The sequence below is a fragment of the Apodemus sylvaticus genome, chromosome 9, assembly GCF_947179515.1.
Source record: "Apodemus sylvaticus chromosome 9, mApoSyl1.1, whole genome shotgun sequence".
Taxonomy (NCBI): Eukaryota; Metazoa; Chordata; class Mammalia; order Rodentia; family Muridae; genus Apodemus; species Apodemus sylvaticus.
The window spans coordinates 2,189,423-2,201,651 of NC_067480.1; the positions used below are offsets into that span (position 1 = coordinate 2,189,423).

General features: G+C 37.4%; 1 protein-coding gene across 1 annotated transcript in view; it reads left to right on the forward strand.

Moving 5' to 3' along the window:
- Smchd1 (structural maintenance of chromosomes flexible hinge domain containing 1) overlaps positions 1-12,229 on the forward strand; it is a 120,438-nt gene that overhangs the window by 17,617 nt on the left and 90,592 nt on the right. Inside the window, exons 4-8 of the mRNA XM_052193813.1 lie at positions 3,575-3,657; positions 4,342-4,472; positions 8,120-8,234; positions 8,336-8,455; positions 10,333-10,499. Coding sequence (XP_052049773.1) covers positions 3,575-3,657; positions 4,342-4,472; positions 8,120-8,234; positions 8,336-8,455; positions 10,333-10,499 — 616 coding nt within the window. The remainder of the gene's footprint in view (positions 1-3,574; positions 3,658-4,341; positions 4,473-8,119; positions 8,235-8,335; positions 8,456-10,332; positions 10,500-12,229) is intronic.

Genomic DNA, 12,229 nt, shown 5'->3' on the forward strand with positions numbered 1-12,229 from the left:
CACCCTAGTCTAGCTTAGCAAACCCCAGTGACTGTATTGGGGTTACTTTCAGGAGCACAAGTGATTGAAAAGCAGTTGTGTCACCACAGAAAAGCCCATCCGGCATGGAGGTAACTTTTAAAAGCTATGTCCTGGAGCACTCCCTATATAGCTTACAGGTGGTTCAGCCAGCAATTGCCTACTGCTTTTATAGCTTTGGAAATAAGTCTTATAAGATTCAAAAGTTTTCTTTCTTTTTTTTTTTTTAATTCTTTTTTTTTATTCGATATATTTTTTATTTACATTTCAAATGATTTCCCCTTTTCTAGCCCCCCACTCCCCGTAAGCCCCCTTCTCTCCCCCTGTCCTCCCACCCACCCCTTCCCACTTCCCTGTTCTGGTTTTGCCGAATACTGCTTCACTGAGTCTTTCCAGAACAAGGGGCCACTCTTCCTTTCTTCTTGTACCTCATTTGATGTGTAGATTATGTTTTGGGTATTCCAGTTTTCTAGGTTAATATCCACTTATTAGTGAGTGGATTCAAAAGTTTTCTGAACCTTGTTTATTTGTTTATTGTTTTGTTTTGCTTTGCTTTGAGACAGGGTCTCATTTCATAGCTCCAGCTAGTTAGAACTCGCACAGGATGTTTGAGGTTGACCTCAAACTCACCCAGATCTCCCTGGCTCAGCCCTGAGTCCTAGGATTAAACATGTGTGCCACCAAGCCTGGCTTGGTTCTCTTTTAAGTCTAGAGCCTCGTCAGTTTTGCTTACTTCCTGGGTCCCATGCTTTTGTGGGAGAGAATTTTTTTTTAATTTGGAGGAAATAGTGAAGCAATATTATTTAACATATTTTTTGACTTGGTTTATATAGTAAGAATATAACATTCTTTTTGTTGCTATGATGAAATACCTGACAAAAAGCAGTTTAAGGAAGGGTGTGTTTGTTCTGGTTTAAAATTTTACATTTCATCATAGATAAAAAGACATAGCCTGCACAGGAAGCAATCATATCCCACCCAGTCAAAGAGAAGGATGAATGTTCATACCTGATATCCTATTGACTTTCATAGGATTGCTCAGATAAATATTATTACTTGAAGCAACTTAAGGGAGAAAAGCATTTATTCATTTTAAAATTCTGGGTCACAATCCAGTGAGGGAAGTCAGGACAGGAATTCAAGCAGGAACGAACTCAAGCAGAAACCATGAAGGAATGCTGCTAACTCACTCGCTCTCTGGCTCCCTTACTTGGCTCCCTTGCTGTCATCTACCTAGGGATGGACCCACCTGTAGTGGGCTGGGCTCTCCCACACCAAGTCTAATCAAGACAGTCTTCCACAGGCATGCTCACAGGCTAGCCTTATTTGGGCAGTTCCTCAATTAAGGCTGCTTCTTCCCAGGCAACTTTAGATTGTATTAGGTACACTAAAAACTAATTGGTGTACCTGGCTTTACTCATTTTACTCAGTCTGGTAGCTAGGACAGGTCTTCTACTTAAGTAACTTAACTTAATGTTTAAAAAATTCCCTCACAGATATTCCCAGGGAGTTGTCTCCAAGCTAATTCTCTATCCTACCAAGCTGATGATTTAAATCATCATAGGAACTATATTTGGGAGTGAAGCTTTTCTTTGAGCTCCTTACAGTGCTCTAACCTTAGTCTCAGGAGTGCTGAGATCACAGGTGCCTAGTTACTTTTCTGTTGCTGTGAAGAGACTCCATGGCTAAGGCAGCATAAAAAAGAAAATATTTAATTGGGCTTATGATTTCAGAGAGTTAGAGTTTTGATGGTGGTATGAGGGCCCAGAGGTAAGCACCTGGAGTAGCAGCTGAGAGCTCACGCTTGGATCTGCAAGGTTGAGACAGAGGGCACATTGGGAATGGCAGGAGCCTTTCTTCTGAAAGCTCATATCCCACACCCAGTGACATACCTCCTCCAACAAGGCCACACCGCCTGATTCTTCCCAAACAGTTCCACCAACTAGAAACTTAGCAATCAAACGTGAACCTATGGGGCCATTCGAACCATCACACTAGCTATGCACCAACACGTGGGGCTGCCATTTAATATAGTGTTTCAGGAAATACTAAAGATGAACCTGCACACTCCCGTGCTTATGCCTCCAACTGTGGCCGTCCATGCACTGGTGGGCAATGGCTGACCTGTTTTTATCTCCTGGAGACTGTCACTCAGAACTCCACAATCTCTCCACCCAGCTTGCTAGGTTCCTACTTGTAGGGAAAATGGGGGAGGGGCATACCTGTGTAGGGATGGTGGGCTCCCAAGTACCTGCTGAGGGAGGCTGCCTGGCTAGCAGGGAGGATCCTTGCGCAGAAGGCAGGCTGTTCTGGCATGGACCCTGTGTACCTGTGTGGAAGAGTCTTTGGTTCCTTCTGGCAGCTGGAGACACTGAGGCCTGTTCCATTGCTCCTACACAGTGGGTTTTGATAAGAAGAGGCAGTCCATGGTTTCGAAGCTTTATTATAGAGAAGTAGGAAAAGAAAAGGAGATAGAAAAGTAAAGAGAGAAAGAAAAGATACAGGGGTGGGAGCTGGCCATGAGCATGTGGAAAAGAGTGGAGAAGAATGGGGAGAAAGGGGGAACAGGGAGACAAGAGCTTAAGGGCAAGAGAGAAAAGCAACAGAGCTAGGAGGTGCCTAGCAGTGCCTTTTATAGTGGCCTTTACTATGGGGCAGGGAAAACCTGACTACCACACCAAGCCTGTGGTTCAAATTCCCCATGGCCTTTGTGGTGTATATCTGGCAAATACATGCCTTGCTGCTGTACCTTTCTCTCTTGAACCCAGATGAGCCACTGTGTGAAGGAAAACGCAAAACAAACTTACTTCAGAAAAAAATGGTAACTCAATCTCTGGGTGCAACAACTAAAATCTAATCTTGTAAGCCTTATTAAAATCTGATTCCTCTGGTGGTGAATACTTATGGATCCACCATGATACTGGAAAACTCTAGCAGCTATGCCTTACCCATATATTGTCCCCAAAAGAGGCCTAACTGTATCCTGCTTCCTCTCTTCCTCTGTCCAACTGGGAAATCCCACTTACTGGCCCAGTGATTAGCTCCTTTATTCATTAGGGGATTGGTTCACAAGAACAGTATCAGACCCATCCACAACAACATGGTTTTATTAGTCTTTAGAATTCTAGATGCAAACTATCTGTGCTCTGTGTGTGTGTGTGTGTGTGTGTTTACAGTGCATGCTTTCTCTGAATTACTTGGACTGTTCTGGAACACAGTTTGTAACCCAGGCAGACCTTGAACCTAAGTCTTGCCTCAGCCTCCCAGTAGTTGAGACTACAGGCCTTTGGCCACCTGATGAGCTTCTCAAACCTGCTGTTTTTGATACATGGTCTTATTGTGTTGCTCAGATTAGTGCCTAATGACTTTTTTATACGTTGTGATTGCTGATGAGACTTACTTTGAATAACATCATTAGACTCCAGGTAATAATACCTGTAGCTCTTTGGAAAATAAAAGTGGTTACTTTAAGGTACTTCAGAGTTCCTTCTACTTTGAACTTTTATAAAAAGTTTGGGATAGAGAGGTTAACCAGTGTTTTTTCAATTTCTTTCAGCATTTGCTCTTGCAGAATTAATCGACAATTCATTATCAGCTACTTCTCGAAATGTTGGTGTTAGGAAAATACAGATCAAATTGGTAAGAAAATAAAGTATTGTAATCTTTTTTGTTAGTAGTATATTGGAAACATTTTTTTATTTCTTTTGTGTATGATTGTACTTATTTGTACATGTCTTTATGTACTCATTTTTATTTATAATTTCTTTTTTAACACTGAATTGTAAATACTTGAATATTTTACAATATTAATGCAAGTTTTCTTAACTACAGTGTAACTTATAGAATCAGTCTTCTGTTCCCAACTGTTTGCTTTCCCTCCTATATTTTTTCCATGAGAAGCAATGTGGAAATAATGTATATTTATATATGCCTTGATTATTTTCTTAAGTTAAATTCTGAGAAATGGTATTTCCAGGTTAAAAAAACATTAAGAATTCTAACACTTTTGATAGATATAATTCAATACCTTTAAGAAAAAGTTTTAGATCTTTGTTTGTTTGTTGATTTGGGTTTTTGAAACAAGGTTTCTCTGTTGCCTTGGCTGTCCTGTATCTCACTCTGTAGAGCAGGCTGGCCTAGAACTCAAAGAATTCTTTTCCCAAAAGTTAGGATTAAAGGCATGCACTACCACCTTCAGGCTGTCTAATAAAACTGTATTCGTTTATACTTATACCAGTAATGTGAGTGAGCCTGTTGGATTTCACACTTAACTTTTCATGCTTTAAGTATTGATTCAAGTTTTCTTGTCTTTTTATTTCATAGCTTTTTGATGAAACACAAGGAAAACCTGCTGTCGCAGTGGTAGATAATGGAAGAGGAATGACCTCTAAACAACTTAACAACTGGGCTGTATATCGGCTGTCAAAATTTACAAGACAAGGTGACTTTGAAAGGTTAGAAAATCTTTCTTTTCCTTCTTAATGGTACTTGGATATTTTAATAAGGGTAAGAACTCTAGTGTGCTCTAGGATACAGATGATTAGAGGGCTTGATTTTATCAGCTTGTTTGTTTTATTACAGGGTGTTGTAATACATACCCCAAAAGAGAACATGTGTTTTTCCACTGAACAATATTTTTTGCATTTCCTGAGGTCTGTATGAGTTATACTAACATTAAATATTGAGTTAGGACATTAGAATGGTGCTTAGGATAATCATAAACCATCTCATACTACTTGAAAATGCCTAGAATTTCATACGATTCATTAGAATTCTGTATTTCTACTCCCAGCCTCAGTTTTTCAGACTATCATAGCTCTTAGGGAATAGAATCCAGCTTGTAGACAATGCTTACTGCACAAGGGAGCTAGGTGTGGGAACTCATGCCTGTAATCCATGTCAGCATGATCAGAGTTTCATCAGATGAGCAAACATTTTTGGTGATTGTCTAGGTTTTTGAGGTGTTGGCAGTAGAACTCAGGCAAGTGACTGCTGAGCAACACCCTCAGTCCTTCTAGTGCCTTCTGACAGACAATGTAGTGAATGAAGAACAAAGACCCCACTATCATTCACTTGGTTTGGATTTCCTGAGTTTTTACTGGTTGTGAGACATTTGTCACAGCACTTTACCTCTGTGTGTTACTTTCTGTACTTGGGAAATGGGGATATAGTCTATCAAGGTTTTGCGAAAACTGAGCTAGGAAACATGTAACATCTTGAGCTAGTGTCTGTCATATAGTAAGCACAAGCTATCGTCTTAGTTATTTCTTACTTCTGATGCAGCACTTCTCCATAACATCCTTTCTACTGTTTTCATGAATGGATGGCACTCAACAGAGTGGTTAAGATGCCAACATGAAGATAGGCATGGTAGCATATGTCTTAGTTCCCAGCACTCAATCAAAGGCAGGTGGATCTCTTGGGGGATAGCCTGATCTACATACAGAGCATGTTCCAGAGAAGTCAAGGCTGTACAGATAAACCTTGTCTAAAAAAGGGGGGCTAGGGTAGGGGCACAGGCCTGAAGGTATGCAGCACAATTTAACAGTCTGAATACAGGGTTTCGCATCTACTTGACAAAGAAACAAAATTGATTAAAAAAATAAAAAAAAGATAAAAGGAAAGTGGTAGGAAACTATGGGAAGCAAAACCAGGGAATGAATCTGCCTTTCTAGTTGATTTAACTGGTGTAGCCTACATTCTAACTACAGGTACATTTTCACTGAATTCATAAGACACTGATTTCTCTCTACACCATAACCAATTTTTAAAAAAGATGTATTTATTAGAAGTTCACTGTCACTCTCTTCAGACACACCAGAAGAGGGCATCGGATCCCATTACAGATGGTTGTGAGCCATCATGTGGTTGCTGAGAATTGAACTCAGGACCTCTGGAAGAGCAGTCAGTGCTCTTAACCTATGAGACATCTCTGCAACACCCATAACCAAATTTTTAACTTAACTTAAAAGTTAAGGAAGTTTCCATTTTTGGTACAAAGCATCCATTTTCTGGATTAAATTATGTATATGTTTATGTATGTATAATGTCTTTAAATAATTATACTGCTACATCTTCATAGTATCTTTGGATGCCATACCATTCCCTTGACCCACTCCAGTTTCTGCAATGTCATCATGTGTTATCCTTTAACCCTGGCATCTGCTTACATAGGATAAATTATTGTTTGCTTTTCTGCTTGCTTTTCAGTTTCAACTTGATACAAGGGTGATGTTTTAAGAGACAGGCTATGGAAAAAAGAAGGCTCACAGAAGAAAATACCTTTTGTTCTATATTTGCTCTATTGAGAAATGTGAACACAAAAAACTTATTTATAAACATTTTAAATTATTGATTAAACTGTGAAGAAAATGTAATGTGACAGAGCTTAGCTGTTGTAACAGTATGTTTAAGTCTTTCTTTAGGAAAGAAGGCATTTTGCATGTAATTCCAGTTTTTGTTTTTGTTTTGTTTTGTTTTGGTTTTTGGTTTTTGATTTTTCGAGACAGGGTTTCTCTGTGTAGCCCTGGCTGTCCTGGAACTCACTCTGTAGACCAGACTGGCCTCGAACTCAGAGATCTGCCTGCCTCTGCCTCCCAAGTGCTGGGATTAAAGGCATGCACCAGTGCCTGGATTTTGTTTTGCTTTGTTTTAATTTTTATTTATTTATTTTATTTACATTTCAAGTGCTATCTTCTTACCTGGTCCCCCTCTCTGCCTGGAAACCCCCTATTCCATACCCCCTCCCCCTGCTTCTATGAGGGTGTGTGCACACCAGCATGTGTGTTTGTGTATGTGTGTTCAAATGCCCACTGAGGCCAAAAGAAGATGTCATATTTGGATCTGGAGTTAGAGGTGATTGTGTGCCACCTGATGTTGGTACTGGAGAATGATATCCAATATTCTCAGGAGTACCAAGTCCCACTAATACATTTTTAGCAGGTGGTAAAGGTCCATTTCAGCTTTTAATTTTTCTAGGTATTATCATCAGCACCTTGATTTATAATAGTCTAGTTTAGCTTAAACATTTCTAGAGCACAGAAATGTTTCATGCCTTCCCACTCTTGTTTTTGAGGAGGAAGAGGAGGGAGGGGAGGGTAGTCTCAGTAGCTCCAGCTGCCCTGGAACTTGATATGAGGACCAGGATGGTTTTCAACTCACAGAGGGCCACCAGCTGCTACCTCTCAAATTCCAGGATTGTAGGCATATACCACTAGCTCGGTTTATTTTTCTGACTTTAAATAGTTGAACGTTGATGTGTCTAGCTGTGAATCTTTATAATTTTATCCTCTTTGGACTTAATTCAGTTTCTTAAATTTGTGCAAGAATTTTCCTTATATATGGAAAGTGTAGCCCATTATTTCTTCAAATACTTTCTTCTCTATTCTTTTACAGTTCCTTTCATTTAGGTGCAGTGATGATCCTATAGACCTCAAATGCCTTGTGTATATTTTCCTTAATTTTTTTTTTTTTGATAGCACAGAAGAGTAAACCAAAAGCTTCACACATAGTAGGCAGATTCTGTACCACTAAGCTGTTTTATTCTTCAAACTAAATAAGCTCAACTTGTCCTCAAGTTTATGGGTTCATTCTTCTGCCAACTCAAGTCTGTTCATGCTCTTATGTACCTTTTTTATTTTAGTTATTCTTTCTGAATGCAAATTCTATATAATAAAAATTATTTTATTATCAATGATTTTTACTGATATATTTAGTAAAATACTCTTATACTTTATAGTTATGGTTTCTGTGTTTTGAACATCTGAATATAGTTGTTTAGATTTTTGCCTTGTAAGTAATTTCTTCTGTGAAATTTATCTACTATAATTTAAGAAAAACTTTATGTGTATTTATGTGCATGTATGTTTTGTACCATATGCAGGGCTTTGCAGATGCTAGGCAAATGCTCTACCCTTGAATTACATCCCTAGCCCTAGAATACATTTGATGATTTTGGTAGGGTTTTTAAAGTGGGTGGGAGGTTTTGATATAGAGTTTTATTATGTATTCCATGTGCCCTCAGAGTCAGCCCCATTCTCCCTCTATCCTTCAAGTAGATTGCTTTAAAGCACCACTATACTGATACAATGTTTTCTTCTAGTGATCACTCAGGGTATGTCCGGCCAGTACCTGTACCACGCAGTTTGAACAGTGATATTTCCTATTTTGGTGTTGGAGGCAAACAGGCTGTTTTCTTTGTTGGGCAGTCAGCCAGAGTAAGTTAAAAATTTCCCTGATAGTGAAAACTGATCAAAATATTTTGGGATTGACAAGCTTAACTATTAGAAATTAATGTACTTTTTAAATTGTTTGACAGATGATAAGCAAACCTATAGACTCCAAGGATGTTCATGAGCTTGTGCTTTCTAAAGAAGATTTTGAGAAGAAGGAAAAAAATAAAGAGGCAATATATAGTGGATATATTAGAAACAGAAAGGTATAATACATTTTATATCTCAAAATTACACATTTATTCCTTTGGCCACATGATAAGACAGGATGTTTTTTTCTCAATTATTACTGAGATGTCAGTGTTTTTAAAACTTGAAGGTAAGAGATTTTCAAAATGTTGTATTTTCATATTTTCCTTTAGTTATATGGGTAGCAAAATGATCATTTATGTATTTTTCTTTTTTTTTTAATCAAAAACTTTTCACATTAGTTAACCTAGGAAACTTGATATAAATTACTTAAAAAGTTGCAGACCTTGGTTTGGATTTGTGTTCTTTTTTTTTTTTTTTAACATTCATTTATTTTATGTGGGGTGTGTGTGCATGTGGCACAGTGTACATGTGGTCAGAGGATGACAACCTGAAGGATAGGGTTCCAGGGATTGAACTTAGGTTGGTGCCAAGTGCCTTACCCATGAGCTATCTTTCTGGCTCAGAACATCAATATTAAAATCTTTGTTATGAAATAATAATAGAAACCAGGGATAATGTAATTTCAGGAAATTGGAACTTTTTTATTTATTTTTTTATTTTCTATATTCTTTGTTTACATTCCAAATGCTTTCCCCTTTCCCAGTTCCCCCCTCCCCATATGTCCCATAAGTCCTCTTCTCTCCACCCATTCTCCAATCACTCCCCTCCCTTTTCTCTGTCCTGGAACTCCCCTGCAATGCTGGAGCAAGCCTTTCCAGGATCAGGGCCCGAAGAAATTGGAACTTTAGAGGGGTGAGATTTTGTTACAACCATGTCCTCACACTTGTGAGATTTTGATACAACTATGTCCTCACACTTGCATATATACACCTACATATAGTAAAAATAAGTTTTTAAAACACAAGTAACAGTTTTAAAATGTCTTTCTTACTTGAAAATAAATTGTGCATAATGCTATAGGAAAACAATAAAATACCAGAGTGCCCAAGAAAGGTACTGACAACTGTTTGCTGGATTTCTTTACAGTTCAATGCTTTAAAAATATGTATACTTAGAGCTTTGATCCCATTTCCTACATAAACATCTTTAGTATTCTTCATTTTAGAAAATGTTATTTTTTACAACACATTTTAAAAAGATTATGTGTATGAGTGTTTTGTCTGAAAGTATGTGTATACAGTACCTGTGTACTTGGTACCTCTGAGACTAGAAGAGGATGTTTAAATCCCTTCATAAGATTTCTATTGAAGGTTGTACTGTTATTTTATCTGTTTGGAAGATTTCTATATAACGCTAAACATAGTGCTTGGGTATCTTTGTGTAACATTTTTTTTCTCCACAGATTGTTAGAATTTGAATAGCTGTTACAATTTCAACTTTAATTATGTTTATGATTTTTTTTGGTTTGAGAAATGAGACTCATAAATTATATATACTTCCAATGACTTTTCATTGAGGTACTTACCTGATCAGTTCCATATTTTTGTGGTTTTTGTTTGTGGCCTCTGTAGACTCATGTATTTTAATATTAGGTCTCCAATTGGTAAAATTGTTTAGAAAATGATTAGGAGGTGTGGCCTTGTTGGTGGAGATATGTCTCTGAGGATTGGGAATGAATTTTCAAAAGCCCATGCCAATCCCAGTCAAGCAGTTTCTGACTGGTACTTGGATCAAGATGTGTGCTTTCAGCTACTGCACCAACACCATGCCTGTCTGCCTCATGTCCCATGATGGTCATGGGACTTACCACTGTCCCGGCTTTGACTGGCCTGGAGCTCCAGATCAGCCTGCCTTTGCGTCTCCTAAGACCTACCCAGCATTAAAAATTTTTTTGAGATATTAAAAATAAGGTTTTTTAATCACTTTAACACTTAAATATAATTATAATTATAAGTGATCTAATCTATTGTGTTTGTATTCATTCTTTTAGCCAGCTGATTCTGTTCACATTACAAATGATGATGAAAGATTCCTACACAATCTTATTATAGAGGAGAAAGAGAAAGATAGCTTTACTGCTGTGGTTATTACAGGGGTACAACCAGAACACATACAGTACTTGAAAAATTATTTTCATCTTTGGACACGACAGCTAGCGTAAGTAATTTGGTTCAAGAAATGTTCCTACTTCTATTTTTTTCTTTTTCTTTTTTCTTTTGGAGACAGGGTCTTGCTGTACATCCAAGCTGGCCTGGAACTCCTCCTGTTCTCCTTTTCCCTGCCTTCCAAGTGTTGGGATTACAGGTAGGAGCCCCACTCCAGGCTTACAGTTACCCTTTGCCCTCTACTTTGTAAAGACAGAAAATAGATAGTGAAGTTTCTTTGATATCTTTCCATTCAGTTTGCTTTGCATTGGTACATCCCACCTATTCTGATGTTGATTTTTGAATGATTATTCATCTGTTCATTCAAAAAATTAAAATAGATTACCTCATGTATTCAGCATTATAAAGTACAAGGTTTTTGACACCTGCTACAGTGTATAGAATAGCTTGAGACTTGGTCAAGCTCCACCACCACTCTCAGATCACACTTGGTGCTTCTGTCCTGTGGCTGCAGTTTCCCCACTGTACCCTTAGGATTCGTGCCTGTATCTTCAGTGTCTACAGTAATATCTACTGTGTTCCTACAGAGGAACACATTGAGCCCATTGAAATAAGAAATGCACAAGCATTCTTTAAATTTTACCATGTTAATAATAAGTAATACTAAATACTAAAGTATCATTGCTATTCTAATAAGCCTCTGATGGTTTATATCACATTGACCAAATCAGATTTGCTTACATTTTCCTTGTATCTCTAAATGATACTTACTCTTACTAGATTGTTTGCATAGTTTTTTATTAGTCTTTATAAGGAGTCTTTTAAAATGAGTACATCTTCTCAAAATTGATATTTAAAAAATATTTACTTCAAAATCTGTTATACCTAAGTCTGTACTATATACATATACATATTAATAGTGTACTTTAATGTAATATTTTTTATATAAAAAACAATTGACTCTTAGGAGAACCTTTATGTTAATATTTTCAGGAGTGGCTAGGGTGCTAAGTTCCTGTTCTCTCTGTTGCCCACCCACTTCCCACCTTCTCTCTCTAGAGATAGATTCTCACTCTGTATCTCAGGCTGGCCTGGAACTTACAATCTTCCTGCCTCTGTCTGTAAGTGCTGGGCCTACAGGTGTATACTACCAATCCTGCCAGCTTAGGTGTTTGTTTGTTTGTTTGTTTGTTTGTTTGTTTTAATTTAAGAGAAGGAATTCTGTAAATCTCTACTTGAGGAATAATAAGAGAAATATTGTCTTAGAGTTAAACAAAATATTATTTTGTTTAACGTTTATTTTAAAAAATAAGCTAGCAAAGTTTCCTGGTGATTTTTTTATGTAATTTTGTTGAATTTATTAAATTTTATTTTGAAATGTTAGAATAATTTTAGTGCCAGTGTTGAGAAACTATAACTTGTGGAGTAACCCCCCTTACTCTGAAGATTGATAAAGGCATGCATCTCATAGTACTTCCAGATTCTTTGAGTACTTTCTAGAATAACCTTAACACACAGAGTTAGAGACTCTTATGTTTTTTCTTTTTTTAGAAAAATATTTGGTAAATTGTTTTTGAAGTAGAATGTATATGACTTTGGAAGGTGGAAAAGACTGGGTTAAATAAAGCCGAGTTTACCCAACTTTAACTCTGTGACCCTAGACAAATTGTGTATTTAAATTTATAAATCAAAATGTAATATTGGATTTCAGAGTTTATTTTGCCATTGAAATATTGTTTTTAAAACAAATCCTGGGAGTGCACTGGTAAGTGGCCCCTAGTG